The sequence below is a fragment of the Strix aluco genome, chromosome 7, assembly GCF_031877795.1.
Source record: "Strix aluco isolate bStrAlu1 chromosome 7, bStrAlu1.hap1, whole genome shotgun sequence".
In the NCBI taxonomy this organism is placed as follows: domain Eukaryota; kingdom Metazoa; phylum Chordata; class Aves; order Strigiformes; family Strigidae; genus Strix; species Strix aluco.
In genome coordinates, this window is record NC_133937.1 from 11,163,614 (window position 1) to 11,182,341 (window position 18,728).

Sequence of the window (18,728 nt, forward strand, 5' to 3'; positions counted from 1 at the left end):
ACAAAATTAATCTTTCCTAATGCATCACTTGGTTTGCGAGTTACATGTGTAGACCACATTTGCCTATGGTTTCGAAAGCTTTAAATTTTGCAGCATCTCTTAGTATGTTTCTTTGCAAACACATTTAAGTTAATTATACTGTTTCCAAAATGTTAATTTAGTATTTCTGGAAGTCATAATAATTATGTACTTCATCATAAATTATCTAAACCAAAATACATTTTTTTCAGCAACAAAATAGCAATTGCCCATAATTATGTGGGAAGCTGAGCATACAAGTGTACTGTTAAGCTTTCTCTCATGAAGTGAGCCGACAGTCTTTAATGACTACAGATAGTCTGGGCCTTGGTTTCTGTCTAAACCAACAGATTTGAAATAATCCCACAGATAATCAGACATGGAGTTCTCTTATCTCTTTTGATCACTTCACCTAAGATTATGAAATTTAGCAGTAGCTTTTAGATTAACATGGGAAGTCAAATGATTTACCTACTGGGAAAGTGACATATTTGCAGTCATTTGCTTCTGTGCCTCACAGGCATTCAAATTAGTGCTGTTAGGTATGTTCTGCATCATGCTAACTAAATTAATCTATTAATAACACTTTCTAATTGTCAATGTACTGAAGTACTGGCTGACTGTCCTATTTGGCAGTGCAGCTCTGCTCGTCTCTTGAAGTGAGTGCCCTTCTTTCATTTCTGCCGTCTCTGCAGGGAGCACATTTTATCCTGTTGGGAGCATCTCCCATTGAAAAGTTCTGCACTGAAGATGATTGTGCCTTATTTTATTACTTTATTTAACATGTACTGTTTTGGTCCTGTTCCAGTATTGCTATAACCAGGATTTACATTATTGTTATATGTCCTGTTGTTTACTATTTTAGTTTCTTCCGTGGGATGGTCAGGGTATGAGCATTGTATCCTGCTTTGATCAGAAGAGAAAGATGTGAGGATTGTGATGGTGCAGGTGTCGCAGGTCAAATTGTAAATAGTCTCAGGGCAGTCAAAGAGCATATGTTGGGTATTTGTCATAGTACAGGAGATACTATCTTGGTATTATGTAGTGGCTATGAAGTGGTATATTAAGACAGACAATATTAGGTGATGTTGGTACAGATGATACAAGTCCAAGTGATACACCTAAGCTTGTCTCCCTACTTTGCATGTCAAATCTTTATGTACACCTCATATATTTGTAGGTACATATACTCCCATATTCACATTTATACTTTAAATATATAAAGTTCAAAGTCATAAATGACATAACACTAATTTCATAACAGTGCAGCTTTCATTGTCTTCCAGCAGTTGCTAAAGCATTATTTTCTGCAGTTGTCTGAAAGTAAGGCTTACTTGATAGCTTTAGAAGTTATTTTAAGATTGAGTAGTAAATTCCATATATATATATCTCAAACTCATTCCAACTCTGCAGATTTGACAGAGATGAATGCATAGAGGTTTTCTAGTTTTTCTAATTCTTGGTGTTATGTTGGCGGGTGACACTACATTTTATTGCTTTCAGTCAGAAATTTTGCTTCAGTCAAAAAAACATAGCAGCTAACTTTCCAGAGTCTTTTGTTTTCTGATCTAGACCTGCTTTGATGACAGTAGAAGATGGAGGATATGAAATTTATGTTCATGTGGTGTCTGAGTTGATAGAAAAAATCTTCCTCAATATTCCTGCAGACTGGCTGAACAGATTAGTAGGTACTGTTTCATGAATTACTTGTGATAGAAACAGGCAGCAAAGTTCCCAATGCAAGTAAAATTTGTAATTATTGACAGTTTAGAATTGGGGTGAGATTGTTCCGGAAATATGATAATTACTCATATTGTATGAGACTTACAAAAAAAACAACCTCAAGGAGAACACTTCAGTTGCTGTCTGACAAACTCAGAACTTCAGAGTTGAGAGAGTTGAGACAGCAACAAGACATGAGATATGGACATTTCTTACATGTTATATAACCAAGAATTCAGTAACTAAATGGATTCTTTATATGCAGAATAGAATCTCTTAGCAGTTTTTAGAAATAACTGACATGCTTTCATGATGTAAATAAGCAGTGTTTCAGACAGGTTCCCTTGATACATCCTGTTTGACTTCTTGAGAAGTGTTTTACATGATTCACGGGTGTTACAGTTTAATGAGAAATAGTCATAGCACATTATTTTTAAAAAATTATTAAAAACAAAATCTAGTTTTCTATTCAGATGTTGAGCTACACTTCCAGTAAATTGTTGTAGCTTTCATGGAGGTGGAACTTGAATGTTAAGTGCTATTGTGAAAATAAAGAATAAATTGGATTGTTCTGTCTTTTGCAGTGCCCTCTTCAGATATAACCTACAGCACAATAGTAGCAGATCTGTGTCATTCGCTGCTAGCAGATACGGAAGCATCTTACTTGTTGGAAATTCGGAGCCATTTTGTGCTAGATGAAAACAGCTATCCTTTGCAAAAGGATTTCCATCTGCTAAATTTTCATCCTGATCTTTGAAGCATTGACCCCTGCAATAACTGAGTAACAAGGACCGTAGAAACATACAGATGGCTAACAGAAGAAAAAGGAATTAGCTCAAGGAAGCAAATCTCTTTAAAAGTACAAGAAAAGGACTTTGGTTTTAAATTATACAAAAAAACCCCAAAAGGACTGTTATGAAATATCTGCTAATAGTATATATGCTGCTGTAATACTGATAAATTGTCATAAAGTGTATTTTTATACATATATTTTTATCTTAATAAACTCCTATTAGGTATTTGTTTTCCTTTTCTCCCCAGAAAAGTTCACTAGTGGTGAGAGACTGAATTTTTCTCAGATATGGCAGATTAGAGGAAGACAGCCACAATTCAGTAATATTATTTTAGTTATAAGATTTTGATTTGTCTTATCCTATACATTATCTGTAACTTGGTTATGTCTTTGCTTGCTTTGCTATTGTGGTTGCTTTTCTTCTGACAGCAGAATTTCTGCCATTTACCATCAGCAATTTTGCTGCCATTGTTTTTTCTTGTAAAACAGAACTGTCTCACTGAATCTAATCTAGAAATTATTGCACAAATTTAATTAAGTGGTTTTAAACAGTTTAAACTGGTGCATTCTTTCATGGACCCTTTAAATGATTTAATTGTTTTAGTATTTATTGTTGTAGTCTTTATCTAGCATAAGCTGGCAAATAAACTTAATCACTTTAAGCCAGTTTAATCAGTTTAGCACTGGTCTGCAAAACTTTCTCCCAACTTGATCAGATTTAGAAATTAATTTAATTCTTGTTAAAGCTGTAGTGTATTCTGATAGTGATTTTTATCAGTAACAGACTGAGTAAATGATGACTGCACGTAACTTCATAATGTAACAATCTCATATCTATCACTCTGCGAAAGCAATTAAATACATAGATCAGTATTTTTCTCTGATGTAAATTGTGCCTCTTAGAGAGGCTGGTAAAAACTGTATGGTATGAATCATACCTGGTGTCTGGGTAGATCCTTGCAGATCTTTACCTGCGCTGTTCTCATTTTCAAAATCAGTTTCTGCATATACTGTTTCAGCTATCCTCAGACTTCAAACACAGAGTGGTTCTCAAAACTGAATTTGATAAATCAAGTTGTCAAATGTATTATAATGCAAGTAATATGACTGAATAGCTTTCACATGCTGTTTCTTGGAAGTGGCTACTTACAATTGAATAGCCATGTTTCTTGGTGCTAGTTTGGATTCTGTTGTATCTTATGAAACCAGTTTGAGACTGTTGGGTTTTTAATGATGTTGATTAGAGCTATGTGTAAGCCATGTGTTTTCTGTGTACCAATAAACAGAAGGTAGTAATATTTCTGATCAGTCCGGCAGCAAGAGAGAATCCTAAGGATTATTGGATGACTTTGAAGAAATAAGTTCTCAGCTGAAGTTTCACACTGTCACTTATCTTATTTCTGTATTTAACTGCTTGTGGACTGATCAGTCTGGTCAGATTCTGTTGATCAAACAAGTTTGTGTAGCTCTGCTTCTTATAGCAACCTTAGTCTTTTGGTTTAAGCCCTAGCCCTCTTGTGATAAAATAATTCCCCAGTATTTTTGTCTATCTCTGAGACAGTCAGTTTTGTCAATGAGCATAGAAATGCTGGTCTTACGTGAGCAAAATCAATTTCCTGCTGTGCCAAGATAGCTGAGAGTAGTATTAGACAGACAGCGCAGTAACACCAAAAACTGCTCACCGCTGGCACCACTGGTGTGCAAATCAGGCGCAAAGGGCAGGACAAAATCTCCAGAAGAAACCAGGTAGCCCCTTATACAAAGGAAACACTGCGGAGTTTCCGTAGAGGAATGATAATTTCCACAAAGTTGAGCATAGGGCAAGGGAGAAACCACTCACAGAAGAGACTAATTGTAGTGTCCTCATCTGATGATCAAGAATGAAAACTTCATTTTGCTATTGTTAATGAATTGTGCTAAAGGTAATCACAGCTTTGTAAAAGGAGTATTCAAGAGACTTGCAATGACTGAATTTCACTCACTATAAAAGCACTTTTTATTTTCATGTGACTTGGCAAAAACAGGCTGACATTGTCCTAACCCATCACCTTGGGAAAAGTCTTAAGCATCTGTGCCTTTTATACCTTATTCTAACTGTGCTTTACTCAGTAGTGTTTGGTTCTAGAATGTGAAATCCTTAATTCCAGGGAAAACTATGTTGAAGGGAAGAGCAATTTCAGTGTTTGGATTTAAATGAGGTATTGACACCAGTGCTGATCCTGTATAAGTGAAAACATTCCACGAGCATTCTGACTTTTAGCAAGACTCTTGAAAACCAGACATCAATTACATTAGTGAAATCCTGTCAATGTGTGGCCTCATTAGGATGGTTCGATAACTTGGGCAGGAGTCATGCCGTCTGGACTGGCGATCTGTGTGTGGCTAACCACCAAGTTCTACGTACTGTGATTCGGTCTCTTCAGCTGACTTGGTCCTGACTGCCTCATTCTCTTCTCATGATTTTTCAGATCACCACTCTGATTCTTGTTGAACAGTGTTTCTTCTTGAAATCCAAGCTATAAACATGATGCCATAGTTCAATGTTACCTGTAATAAATTTACCGTAAGTCTATAGTTTCTTTGGTTGCTATATCCACTTTAGTAATTCTGTGTAAAATTTCTAGGTCCTGCTGCCTTGTGTTTACTACTTTAGACCTTTCTCCCTGCCTTTCGAACAGGAAGCCATTTCACTTCCTGTGCCTCCATCTGGTGTAGACATTTCTTCTGAAGGAGCTTTCTGATTCTTTGTCACCTGTAATGCATCTTGCTCCTTTTCAGTTTCATCAAGCTGCTGCTTTTAGAATGTACTGTTGTATTAGGAGGAAGCAATTATCAAATAAATCCATCTGGTCTGTCATTTCCTCACTTAGAGGAAGGATAGAGTAGTGCAGATGGCAGTGATCATTAGGCTTCTTAGAAGACTAGTATAGGTGTCATTTTAATTGGGAGAGAAATTAAGGTAGAGTGTGATCCACAAGGAAATATAAATAAATACTCTGCTTGAGTAGTGGTAGGGCTTCTCCCAGATCCTGTTCTCTAGAACAAAAATGTAACCATTATTCATGTTTGTTCTAAAATGGTGGTAACTTGCTGCTCACTGTCATTTGATGGCTTGTACTTTTGTTAAGTTACTTACTAGATTTATTGCAGAGTTTTAGAAATTCCTGTATTTGTCAATAGTAATGGGAAATATTGAGGAAGGTGTCACACTTTGTATGATCTTGTATCTATTTCTTGTATATTTCTTGGATGGGGGTTTTCTGTGCTGTGCATCTTGGTAATTTTTAAAAATTTTTAGAGGAAAAGAAGCACTGTTAGGCACTTGAGAGGTCTTGTAATCGCTAGTCCTTCTTCATCTTGGTAGAAGTCTTAAGCACGAGACCAGATGGATGATTTGTAAAAGGCAGTAGCTAAAAAAATTGCTCTGATGATTGATAACACTGTATTATAACTCCTTATTTAATAATGTTTCTTACTTTACTGGAATAACTCTCTTGTTTAGGAAGAGTCAAAAAGGATCTTTCTCATTTATTTCACTTGGATGACTTTGAGCGAAGTTGAGCATTGCTAAGTGCGTTTAAATATGTTTCTTCATGATTTTAGCTGGAATTACTGAACACACAAACTGGAAGTATTGGTGCTTTAACGTATAAGAAGCGCAAATAAAAGAGACCACATTAGTACAATGTATTGTTTTATTGAACCATACTGTACATCAAGTCAGCTGACTGACTTCCCACTTTAGGGGTATTTATGTTAATAGACACTGTATGTTACATGCCTCTTCCTGCACAAGCTAGTAACTGTCTGAAACATTCTTAACAGTTTACTTTTAAGATCTTTAATGTTTATTGGTATGATTAAAATCATAAAGAGGGACATAATGTATTTGGTAAAATTGCTTTATTGTAAGAATATAGCTATCATAGAGTTTATATATAGTTTTCCTTCCTAGATTAAACACGTTGCCTATTAGATTGGTTTTCAGTGGTTTTGTAGGAGTAAAATTTGAAAACAGCCCTCTGGGGTTGGGGGTGCTGGCATTACTCACTTAGCAGAGATATAATGAGGGTTGAACATTTTGTAGAATTCAGTAAATGTAATGAGTCTAGGCTCATCTTATATCCAGTGGTGCAGTTAGCAAGACAGAGGGTGCCATGTAACATTTCAAATGGGGGACCAGGTGGAGTCTGTTATCTTACAATTTCTCTCAGATATATTCTCATTCATAGTATTTCCTTTAGATAATAACAACATTATCAAAATGGAAAGTGTTCTCATCTCCCCAGAGAAGCCTTATTTTTTTAATATATTGAATTAATTTATATTGTATCCTCTTCGAAAGGAAGTTGGCTTCTTCAGCTGCGGAGATTATGGTCCTCTTGGAACATAATTGTACAAAATGTTTTGCAGCAATAGTCTGTGTGTCTGGTTTATGACTGTATGGTGTGAAAGATACAGAGTTCAGGTCCCCAGTGAACAATCAAGAAGAGAAGAATGTCCTATTCTGATTAAAAATAATTGCTCTGAATAATTTTATAGAACAGTAATTAACAAAGAAAACTCTACCACTAAACCAGATGTATGTCCTGGGGGTTTAAGCTAATTGGATTTTCAATGTAACAATGGTCATACTAGGTAAAACCCAAGGTTCTTGTAATCAGTGTTCCACCTCCAAGAGAGACGTGTTTAGGGAGAAATATATAAGGACAGGACAGGTCCCTTCCATTACTTTCTCAGAGTACTCCAGTACTCCTGCAAGCCTTCAATGATCTGTGACTTCAGGACCTCTATTATTCGTCTCCCTTAGTGTCAACATGAAGTGTTGTACGTTGAGGTCAGCTGAAAAGATCTAACTGAATTACTGCAAGAAATACACTGTGCTGAGAACAGGTGCTTCTAGGTTTTTTACCAATAAATACTCAGTGCTTTTCACCAATCATATTCAGAAGAGGTTTTAAATACAATGCTGCTATTTTAAATAAATTGTAAATTTAGTAGTCAGTCAACATCTTTTGGGTTTTGTCTATTTTGGCATGCTTACTGGGCTTCCACCCCTTTTGGTGAAGGTACTCTGTCCGTGCTGATGCAATGCAGTGGGTAGTTAAGCCTGGTATCACTGAATTCTTAGGTCATTTTGGGTTCTGTCCACAATGGATGATCATTTGTGCCCAGAACTCATAACCACGAATTTGAATTTACTAGTCAAAATAACTAATACTGAGAGATCATGTTTGTCTTCCTGTTTTGTTTACGCTGCATATTAAATTGGAAATATATTTTGAAGAGACGACAGATAGAGTTCCAGCCTACCAGGGACCAAGTTTTCTCTTTGTGTTGGGGCAAGGAAGGAAGTTACTTATTTTATTCTTGTCTACTTAGGAGTATAGTCACAGATTTTGTACCCTTTATCATTAGATTATGAAAGATAGCGAGAGCTTTTCCATTTTAAGGGGTTTTTTTATTTGTGCTGTTTACGTGCTGTGGCAGAGAGCATGCCATCGTTTAACCAACTCCTTGGGCTTGCTGATCATTTCATTCCAGTGTTCTAGCTCTTTGCCACGGGTGTACATGAAAGGCCCAACTACTACACGTCCTAGCAGATGTGTTTCTGGGGAAAAAAAGAAAGCAGTTAGTGATTAGCACCTGTGAGTGCTTCTCTGAAATCCTCACCTAAATTAGAATATTAACTTGTATTTCTTAAATACATGTTCTGAAAGTTATTTTTAAATCAAAATTTTCATCAAGGAATTCACTCTAGATTTAAAGTTCTATAGCTTCTACATGCTAAGATTCAGCATTAAAAGGTACTGCAGTGAGTATTTAGTCAGTTCAGGCCTACCCTATTGCCTACACTCTATAGAATCAGTTTTAAGGCACACAGATCAGTATCTGCCCAGCCCCTCTACCTCAAGTGTACTGTGGAAGTGTGCCCTAGTAGGCACACTTCAGCAGCCTTAGTAGGATTTATATGATGCTCTAGCTTGGGAAAGAATAGATTTAGTTACTGAGAGAGCTGGGAGTTGCAATATGTGGGTTGCCACTGACCACCCTCTGTCAAGGAGCAGATGGTTTCTTCATGCCTGAACTTTTCAGCTGTGGATGGGGAGAATAATTCAAACCTGCCTTAGGTGAACTTGAGAATGCTTGTAAAGTGTTTGGCTGTCCGCAAGTGAAAATGGTGGAAGACTCGAGTACTGATCCTAGTTTTTGTCAATCCTCAAAGCCAAAGCACCTGCCCAAAATCTCACTTGAAGGAATCTTTTTAGGAGTGTATGAATCCAAATGAGTGTTTTAATGTTTCATTATTGAGATCATGTTTGCAATGCAGGGAAGATGGTTTTCTTGTGAGCAGTGGAAATCATTTAATTCTGATTTGCTTCTGTAAGCAGAAATGCTTAATGGATTCTCTGACAATTAGTAAGAGATGACCTCAAGCATCAGGTTTTCTGCCAGGGAATGGGGATGTTTGTAATCTCTCTCTCTCTCACTGCTTGAACTGCTGTGATAATTAAAATTCCCATTCCTCTTTCAAATTTGGTTAGAAACAGTGAATGGCTTCAAAATTTTGGAGGTTGGGGATTATACACACAAGTGGTCACAGAACATAATTGCATAAGCCTGTTTTCTTGGGATACCAGAACAGAACAAAAGTACTGTGATTAGACTAGTTATTCATATTCCATTAATTTTATCTGTAGCTTCTGACAGACAGACATACACTTACTGCAAATAAGTTGTTCTACTTTTTAGAGAAACAGCCTGGGAAATACCCCAAACCTTTTATATGCTTTTATGATTATTGCTGAAAAGGAATTAGTTCCTCTCAGGTTTAAATACCTCTGCAATATGCAAGAGATTTCTGACATCTTAACTGTAATTAATATAGCTTACTTTCTCCCTTGATGCTCTGGAGCACAGATAGACTCAGGCTTGCTGTATCCAGCTCTGTCTGATCTGCCTTGAAACTGAAGGTTTCGTTATACACTGGATTGGGAGATCCCAGAACAGCTGCTGTCTTTTTACTTTTGATGAATTTATTATGGTTCATTAGTGAGACTTTGACGTACACACCTTGGAGAAAAAGAAATTCAAGAAGAAAATACATCAGAGGCAGCTGGGAGAAGGCTTAAGGAATTTCTTGCTTTCAGGAGTCAATAGTAAGTATAAAATTAGATCTTGAATGATTCATGAAACATACACAGCAGCATGGCAATGCATAACATTAAGCAGGGAGTACACAAAGTACTTAAGGTGCAGTTTTGCAGTACACCTTCCAATTTAAGAGCTGTTAAAAGGAGCAGTCATATTCTTACCCTGCATCCCTGATCTTATGTTCTGTACCTTCCCTTCATCTGATGGAGACTTTTTTGAAGGCTTGGTTTGTTGGGTCAGTAGTTAATTTCATATATTTGATCACATCATTGTTTGATCCAAGACAGGGGAGGCTGTGAGGGAGGAGCCATGTTGTAGAGCTACAGCCTGCACTTGGATTGGATACGTTTCAGGGGAATGGATTCTACTCAAAGAATCCTTAAACAAAAGCTTTTACTCATGACTTCCAGCCCTGTGGTAAGAGATTCTGTAGAAAATTTGAGGAAAAGCTCAATGATCTCTGCTCTTTCTTCTAGAAAATACTACAAAAAATGTGTGTGAGTGTGGGAACAAGAACGACAAAAAAATGTTGCTTTGCTTCCTGGAAGGAACCTGTATTGTGTTATGGTCTTATTGAGTAGATCTTTGATGATGAGATCCAAAGCAGCCTGAAATTTTCCATTCTTCCCTACCCTTTACAAAATTTAGTGACAAGCATGTAGAAATTTCATCTTAATTGATGGTTGAAGATTTTTTTTCTTTTCCAGTGGAGCACTAATAGATGCCATGCTGCTACTGTGTTTATTACTCCCTGGTGTTCAGTTCATTAAGGTTCATCTGTATAGCAAAAATAATTAGAAATGTCAGGACTGAGACAGCATTGACAGACTCCTAATGTCTTCTTGTTATTTCCACAGATCCAGCAGGCTCTCATTACAGTTCCAGAGGGTGCAGAATTACCAGAACAGACTTCTTTTTATAACAGAGCTGCTACCTGAGTGCTATATATGGAAAGAGTTACTATGTAAACTACTTGCACAAAGACTGACTTATCATTACTTTCTTAGGGAAGACTTTTTATTCCAGTTTCTTCAGGATTTACCAGAGAATCTGTAGAACCTAAATCATACTTGAAGGGCATTATCAAAGGAAATAAGACCCAATTTATTTAATTTCCCCTTTTTTTTTTTTTCTTAGTAATGCATTCTGGAGAATTGCCTTTTGGCAGCAGGTCTTCCTTCCAGAGTGTGCCCATGACTCTTGCTTATTATGATAACCTCAAGTATACCAGCACTAAAATAACATGGCAGATTAATGTTTAGTTCAACAAGGTCTTGCACCTGGGAAAACATAATCCAGGAGTGCAGCACAGGCTGGGATCTACCTGGCTGGGGAGCAGCTCTGTGCAAAGGGCCCTGGGGTCCTGGTGGACAACAAGCTCAATAGGAGTGAGCAGTGTGCTGCTGCGGCAAAGAAAGCAGTTGTCCTGCAGCTGTCACCTCTGGGCTTTTGCTTTGAGGCAACTCTGTTAATATCAGTATCCCCTGAAATGCTACCTTCTCTGGATTGGACTGCAGCAGAGGGATGTTGCTCACTGTATTAAAGCAGGACAAAAAAAATGCTACTGATGACATAAGACAAACCATTTGTTATGAAACAAAACCAAAACATAGCAGAACTGAGCTATCAAAATCTAATTACCCCAGTAACAAAGTATGGCTCGTTTCCAAATTAAATCACCCAGATGTTTATGTGCTCTTTTCAGAGTCACTCAGCACAAGCCTGGGTGGTCAGATGAGGAAGGAGCAAATTAAAACAGGAATTCTGGAGCTGATAGCAGGGAGGAAATCGCACTTACTGACAGCATGGCTCTCCTCCTGGAGCTTCAATCCCCTTGCCCTCAGAACCACCACAGTGAGACGGCCCAGGTAGTCATTGTAGCTGAGGGAGAACTGGATATCGCCATACTCTGAAGGAGGCTTTGGAAGCAGGGGAACACTTGTCAAACATATCTGAAAAACTCTCTTCACACAGGCAAAAGGGGCGGGGAGGAAGTTTTACTTCATACTAGTGGTTTCTGCCACACTAAGGCATCTGAGTGAATTGGAATGGCTTGCTTTATGATGTTGTGACATTTGATAGAACCAATTAATCAGCCTTCCTGAACCTTTGAATTACTATTTCTTCCAGGTGATGCCTATTTCCTTGCCTCTTCTGCTTTTTTCTGCTCTCTTACTAATTCAAAACAGAGGCAAATAACAAAAGGTGCTTTCTTATGTAACTGTCTTCTAACTTGTGACTTTCTGAGCAGTTGGATAATCCCTATCCAACAGCTATGGATCTGCAGGTTGGTAACATGGGAATTTTGATTCCAAATGTTTATCAAATACTTTAGCATTTGATACAACATACTTCTACATCAGTTGTGCCCCTCCAGCACTTGTAAGATGGCGGAAGTTCCACAGTGCCAAGCAGCCTGATGTCACTTACCTCCAAGTTTTCTTTCTCCAGATCTCTCCATATGACTAGTTTGTTGTCATCAGTTAATGTTTCATTTTTTAGTGGGAAGATAACTTGGCCTAGGAGATGATGCTTCTTCTGTTTATCAACATGATAGACCAAAAACTTCAGAGTCCTTTGGAGCAACATTTTACTGGAAACCTGTATAGGAAAAGGAAGAATATATTAATAATTATAAAACAACTTATACTTTCCTACTCTAGCATGACTTCAAAGGAAGACTTTTTCAAAGTGTGTTAAAGGTAGGTGGGAATTTCCTTTGATTATTTGCAGTCCACTTTCTGAATTTGCCTAAGGTTTTAGCTATGCAGAAGTCTAAAGATCCAAGCTAAAACAGAATGAGTTCATTTGAAAAATGAAGTTAGCTGGCGGTTTCTCAACTCATACAGATCTAGTGTTATATTATGCATTTACTTCCAGACACAAATGTTTAGAAACCTGTAAACATTCGTTTTTCAGTTGTCTGAAACATGAACTTTTTTGGTTTTAAAGCTTTTGTATTATGACACCTGCTGAAAGTCTCTTGGCATAGGAAGCCAAGCTCCTAGCTTTACAGCACTATACAAACAGCATACCAGGCATCTCACGAGTTCTAGCTTCTAGCTTACTTCCACAGCAAAGAGACTAAAAGCTATGAAAGAATTAGTTCAGTGTTGGTTGCTTCTGGACTTCCAGAGCTGCTGGGATGAACTATTCAGCCATAGTTCAAACTAGAGTTTTCATCATTCCCAGGGCAAGCTTTGGAATCCTCAGCTTTGGTGCAGACCACAAGTAAGATCAGTTCTGGAGCCACAGACTTCAGTAGCCTGGGATCTGCAGAGGCCCCAGTAATAAGTGGAAACTACTTGTATCTTGGCAGAAGTTTGTAGAAAATTGTTTTTCACAAAACACATACTGTAGTTTGACAAGTCAATATTTGCAAACAAAAATCTGCTTCATCAGAAGGAAAAGTACCTGAAAAACAAAGTTTTCATCAAACTGTGGGTTAAGGGTTTTGCGTTTTGTTTTGGACTGCAAGTAGCTTCTTTCATCAGGCAGCAAGTAGATTTTCACAAATGGACTACAGGAATCATCAGGAGGCTGCAGCTTTCTGGCTTTGATCAAGGAGACAAGGAGCCTTTCTGATTCTTGCTCATATTCTATGGAGAACCAGAGGCGGCCAATGTTGCCTTCAGGAAAATCCGTCTCACTAATATCTTCAGGAAACCTGTACAGCTCTTGGTTAATGGTCCCTACAACATAAGCTCCAGCTTCATGAAATAAAAGAGAAGCATGCTCAGATTAGTCTTAAGACAGTAGCAGACATTTTTATAACCACTGCTGTATTAGGGGAAATCACATTAACCTCTTTCCTAACAATCCATTTTTGCATAAACATGGTATTTTAATTCCTTTTCCCTCAAACTTGGCGTAGTTGTAGGCTGCACCACTTTTATTTCTTTTATTCCTGTGACTGTACCTTGATAGTTCTAGGTACTTCTTGTAATCTGCAACTGGTCACTCTGCTGTTTCTGGGGACAACACTCAGACATTTTCTGGGTTACAGTCACACCGTGCCTTTACAAAACACAGAAGCCGAGATTGCTTTGTTTGCCATATGTGCTAGGTCCCACAGCAGTAGGACCAGAATGGCTACATTCTGGCCTAATTCCTATATATATATAAAATACATAGAGAGTGTTTAGGGCTTGTACTGTGTAATGCTATGTCCAGTATGCCCCCAATAAACATATTTCATAATAATAAAGTTACCCTTTTTAAGGGTACTCTTTTAAAGAGTCCCGTTTTTGCAGTGCCCTACCCAAAGAATGAAATGATGACCGTGGCCCAGACTGAGGAATCACGTAGGGGTCACTGCCTTCCTGAACGTGTCCTTCCTTCGTCAGGTTAATCCAATCTCGCCCGTGCAGTGTTGGTGGAATGATAAATGGAATGCTTCTGGATCTGCTCAAGACAGCAACAGCTACTGACACTTCTGGATTAAATATGGGAACCAAACTTGGTAACAGTAATAAGTTTACTTTTTTTATCTCACAATTTTGTAAAAATTCTATGGAGATGCATAGGTAGAAAATATAAATACCCATTGTTTTGCAATTGATTTTATTTGTATAATGCCTAAAGGTCCAGCAAGGGACATCAGATCTTAATTCTTCAGACAGATTCCTCACTTCTTCCCTTTAGAACTGATCTTTCAAAGGAAAGGAAGAATTAATTGCAGCTGCTTGTTCTTGAGCTCCCAAGCCCTGCAGTAACTAACTTCCTAAGAGAATCTTCTTTGTGGAACTGAAGCCCTATTGTTTGGTTCTCAGATGCTTCATATGACACCACCAGGAATGACTGTGGAATATAGACCAAATTTGTCTAGGTAACAGATAAAGCTATCCATTCACCAATTACACTTGAATGTATTATCTCTTTTATATCTCTTTTACATAAATCAGAAATAATCATTGCATTTATAAAGAAAGTGTTATTTTCCTAAAGGAACAAAAGAGAACATGACTGATGTTTTAGTATAATTTAGGGGTCTCATTTATTTCTGTACATGCATTTATTTAGATCACCCCCTTGTGAGATTTTACAAGCTGAAATAAATTACCAATACTGTATGCTTTAAAAACAAAACAGAAACATATACCTTGTGCTTTTTAGTTGAATTTCAGAAGTTGACTGATCCTGAAAAACTGCATTTGCATTGGTCGTTTTGACAGAACTGGTGAGCTTTTCATAAGAAAGGAGGCAACAAAATTTCTTCCAGAGCAGGTATGCAGTTATTCCAATGAGAACAAATAAAAGTATCCCTCCTATTATACCTACAGCAACAGCAACTGCTTGTTCTGTTCAAACATAGAAGCACATAAAGCATCATAGGAGGATCGAAGTTATGTATGTTTTGGGGGTAGACAGGAATATTAAAGCTGACAAATTTATTTGATTTACACTCCAAAAATATTTTTTAATTAAACATTCTTCTCACATGCACGCTTTTGTCTTTGCTTATAGCATGATGCAACACCTGAAGTTGTATGACATTGGTAGTGAGAGGTTAGAGAGTGTTCAGATATGCTGGCAATGACTGCAACGTAAGAGACTATAGACAGGAACAAAACCCCAAAACCCAAAGAGTTGTTTGGGCTCTTGTTTTACATTGGCATAAGCATTTACCTTAGCATTGCAGAAGTGCCAGAGCTTTCTGCACACTAGAAGTGCTAGAGCTTTCATAACAAAAGAGAAAGAAAACCTGGGAGCACCTAATACAAAAGGTACCATTATTTTGGTTTGATTTGTTCTTCCAACTATTCATCTATGTTGAACTGAGACTAGATCCTGGCACAAGGAACAAAGCAAAGCTCTGGGTTGTTTTCTTTCTAAGGATGCATGTGTTTCCTGATCTGTAAAGTCAAACTTAAGTATCCATTAAACACTGTTTCCTGAATCTTGATTACTTCAGATAAAACCAAGTCTTGTGTAATTTGGGTTTTGTTTTTTTTCCACAATAATAAAACATTAATAAATGTCTTTAATATGAACATGAGGAATTCTGTTGTGAGGATTTCTCACTAGACCAAAGATAGAAAATTGATAATGGACTCAGTTCACTGTTTTCTCAGGTTTGTTGAGTGTGCTAGAGTAAAAGGCTAGAAAGACCACTGTACCTTATACCCAACCTGTCTTGGAATACCACTAAACTAGTGCATCAAGATGTGACTAGGTCTCAACTGAGAACTGATCCTACCAGAATACCCTCTGTCTGAAAATGAGCCCAAACTGTGGCATTATCTTCCACAGTTTGCAAGGTCTACCCTGAAATTGAAGCAACAAAATGACCTGGCATTCTCTCACAACTGGTACTGACATTTTCCTCTTCTCTGTTTGTAGGTGGAGATAACTGTGATTATGCTTTATTCCTTTTTCCTTTTTATCTGTCTGTACTTGGTAGATACCTTGCAGTTAGCCACCTCTATATGATGATACAAGTACATAAAGACAATACAAGCACAAAATAATCAGTCAACACTAGTAGTAGTTTTGAATAAGAATTCAAAACTAACTTCATACAGTTTATTGATTAGAGCTATAAAGAGTATAGGAAGTGAGTTGCAAATACATGCACTGCTGATCTTTTTCACTGTTGCTGTATTGCAATAAGTGATCTGAAATGTCCTTCAGCTACAGAATGCTTACGTAAAGACCTTGTGCTATAAAATTAACCTGGCCATAGTGCCTCAAAGGCCTTTATCTGATCCTGTCTTATTTTCATGCATTTGGTACAGTCAGAGCAGCCAACTTATTTTGCAGCTCCCCTCCAGGTGTGTTGCCTTAGCTTTCTGCAGGAATTGGCTGGCTGCTTCCCCATGAGTCATATAATCACTCATGTGTCCCAGTATCATGGCGCAACCACCCTGCTTGTGGTTATACAACAGCAACAGGCACTTGGCTGTCCTTGCAACTGGTAGTTGGGCTGAAGAGGTTTCAGGATTTACAAGACTTATTCTGAGGAACAGGAAACAGTACCTATTTTGTATAGTTGCGTTAATATTAACACAGAGACAAGTCTGGTTGTGCTACACTGGTAGCTTAGTTTTCTTTCATATGAATGCACAGTATGAGAAAATGCGTAACAAATGCAGTCCTGAGCATGGAAATTCTGTGTGTTTGTTCCTCTTGGTTTTGTAGGGCATGCTTGAGTATGTCTTCGGTCAGATTGCCATTTTATTTGAAGATAAGGCCAGATGCAGAAAAATGCTTTAGTTCGATGCCCGTGAACATAATAGAAATTAATGGTTCGCTTCATACAGGTGTACTATCAACAATACAAATGTTTATATGGCTGGTGGTTTTACTGCCTGACGTAAGTATTTTAAAGGTTAACACTTCAGGCAAGCTCAGCAGGACTCTAACTTGTCCTCTCCATTCCCAAGTTTTTAATGCTTTCAGCAGCAGCCCTGTGTTCCCCCATAACCAGCTTGTCACCATTTACCATTAAGGACACTAAGCTGAGGTGTGCTGAAATGTAACTTATAGTACAGCAGCTGCACACTGATTTTGTAGTAAGAGAATGAGTTTCCAATCTCCTCGTTAATGAGTTTAATGTACTGAATTTGTTCACTGCAGAATGATATTAAGTATTTATGACCTATCCACTGTCATTGGCTCAAATTCTGTTTTTTTATTTTAATACAGTGGTAGATATAAGGTAAAGTTTTACCCCTATTAGTAAAGCTAACTAACGGTTTAATGAGGGTAAGACAAATTTGGCTTACTTTTAGTCCATTTTATGTGATTAGATCAGCAACAGAACCAGTAGCTTAGGGCACAATGTAGCACTGGTCACAAAATCAACCACTGACATAAGTTGAATCCATTGTGTACAAAAGAAAATATGTATCTTTTTAAATAACTACCTGTCATCATAAGAAATTGATGTATTCTGTTGTGGCACTGGGTCATGACAGCTGGAGATAGAAGAGATCTGCTCGACCACTTTATCTCCAAGTGACCTGTGCTGGGGGACTGTCCACTGCTAATAGGTGCCAGGTTTATCCTAGCACAGAGAAATGCTGATGGTCATCATGTCTCCTTTGGGATTGGATCCCTTTTTGCTGAGTGTCTGATGATACATGCTTTTAATAAGCTTTTCTTAAACTTTGCAGTAAGCCTTTTGGAGTTATGACCAGCCCCTTCTCCAGCAAAAGCTTTAATCCCTATATCAGAACTCAGATTTATTAGCATTTACAGTATAAGCACATGTACAGTACAACCCCAGTCCCTGGGGGTGGTGGGGGGGGTAAACTCTTGGCCCTCAGAGCCCAGCCGCCCTCTGACACCAGCCCGCCCCCAGTACAGATCGGAGGGGCCGAGCAGACCCGCCGCTGACGGGCTGCGCTTTCCTTCGCCGCCCCAGGAGGAGGGCGGGTGGGTTTACAGCCCCGCCAGCTCAGAGGCAGGTTTGAGCCGATTCCTCACCCAAACCCTCCCCAGGTGCTAGCGCGGCGGCGGGGGGGGCCGCGCCTTCCCAGGAGGGCAAAGGCTGGCGGGCTAGCGGCCACGGGTCCCTCCCCACCGGCACTTACCGGGCATGGGTGCTCGGGCTGCTGCACTCACGGCCGCGGTGCCATCTCCCGCCGGGGCGGTGCCAGCCGCCGCCCCCCGCTGTGTCAGGGCCGGCAGCCCCGCCCCGCCCCGCCGCCTCACAGGGCAGAGGCGGGAAACGCGAGCGGGAGCAGGGACACCTCTGGGGCCGAGAGGCCGGGCCGGGCTGGGCTGAGCTCGGCTCGGCTCGGCTCGGCTCGGCTCTCCGCGCCCGGGCAGCCCCGGAGTGGGGGGTCCAGGCACAGCCGCCACCGGCTGTCAGTAGCTGTTGGGCGGCCCTGGCCGGGCAGGGAGCTGTGGAAAGGCGCGGAGAAGTACCCGTTGTGCTACATAACATCTTCCGACAGCCCTAAACCCGTGCGACACGGGCTCCCCGAGATTGCTTCGAAAACTACAATTGTGCTCAGAAAAAGACTTTGATGTTAGTAGCTTAATTCTGAACGTTCGGGTGGGCAAGAAAATAGCATGCACTTATTTCAAACTT

The 18,728-nt window shown here is 39.0% G+C and overlaps 2 protein-coding genes across 13 annotated transcripts in view; one reads left to right on the forward strand and one right to left on the reverse strand.

Moving 5' to 3' along the window:
* SHLD2 (shieldin complex subunit 2) overlaps positions 1 to 3,831 on the forward strand; it is a 42,747-nt gene extending 38,916 nt beyond the window's left edge. For 7 of the 10 annotated variants that reach the window (XM_074830457.1, XM_074830456.1, XM_074830460.1 and 4 more), the window contains 2 exons: positions 1,591 to 1,706; positions 2,325 to 3,831. In XM_074830457.1, coding sequence (XP_074686558.1) covers positions 1,591 to 1,706; positions 2,325 to 2,497 — 289 coding nt within the window. In that variant the 3' untranslated portion in view covers positions 2,498 to 3,831. The remainder of the gene's footprint in view (positions 1 to 1,590; positions 1,707 to 2,324) is intronic. The other 3 variants (XR_012623937.1, XR_012623936.1, XM_074830463.1) reach the window with 2 other exon arrangements.
* A 4,141-nt stretch (positions 3,832 to 7,972) lies between these two features.
* On the reverse strand, positions 7,973 to 18,313 carry LOC141925810 (synaptotagmin-15-like). 3 transcript variants are annotated; one of them, XM_074830465.1, is made up of 8 exons: positions 18,226 to 18,313; positions 14,790 to 14,988; positions 13,950 to 14,092; positions 13,103 to 13,398; positions 12,119 to 12,289; positions 11,487 to 11,607; positions 9,428 to 9,607; positions 7,973 to 8,144 (listed from the first exon to the last, which is right to left on the reverse strand). In XM_074830465.1, exons 1-8 carry the CDS (start codon positions 18,230 to 18,232, stop codon positions 8,008 to 8,010), a joined length of 1,254 nt encoding a protein of 417 aa, XP_074686566.1. In that variant the 5' UTR covers positions 18,233 to 18,313; the 3' UTR covers positions 7,973 to 8,007. The 3 variants fall into 3 exon arrangements, with proteins under 3 accessions (XP_074686566.1, XP_074686565.1, XP_074686567.1); XM_074830464.1 differs by lacking the exon at positions 18,226 to 18,313 and adding an exon at positions 17,557 to 17,571; XM_074830466.1 differs by lacking the exons at positions 13,950 to 14,092; positions 14,790 to 14,988 and having other exon boundaries at positions 18,226 to 18,256.
* Between the last annotated feature and the right edge of the window lie 415 nt (positions 18,314 to 18,728).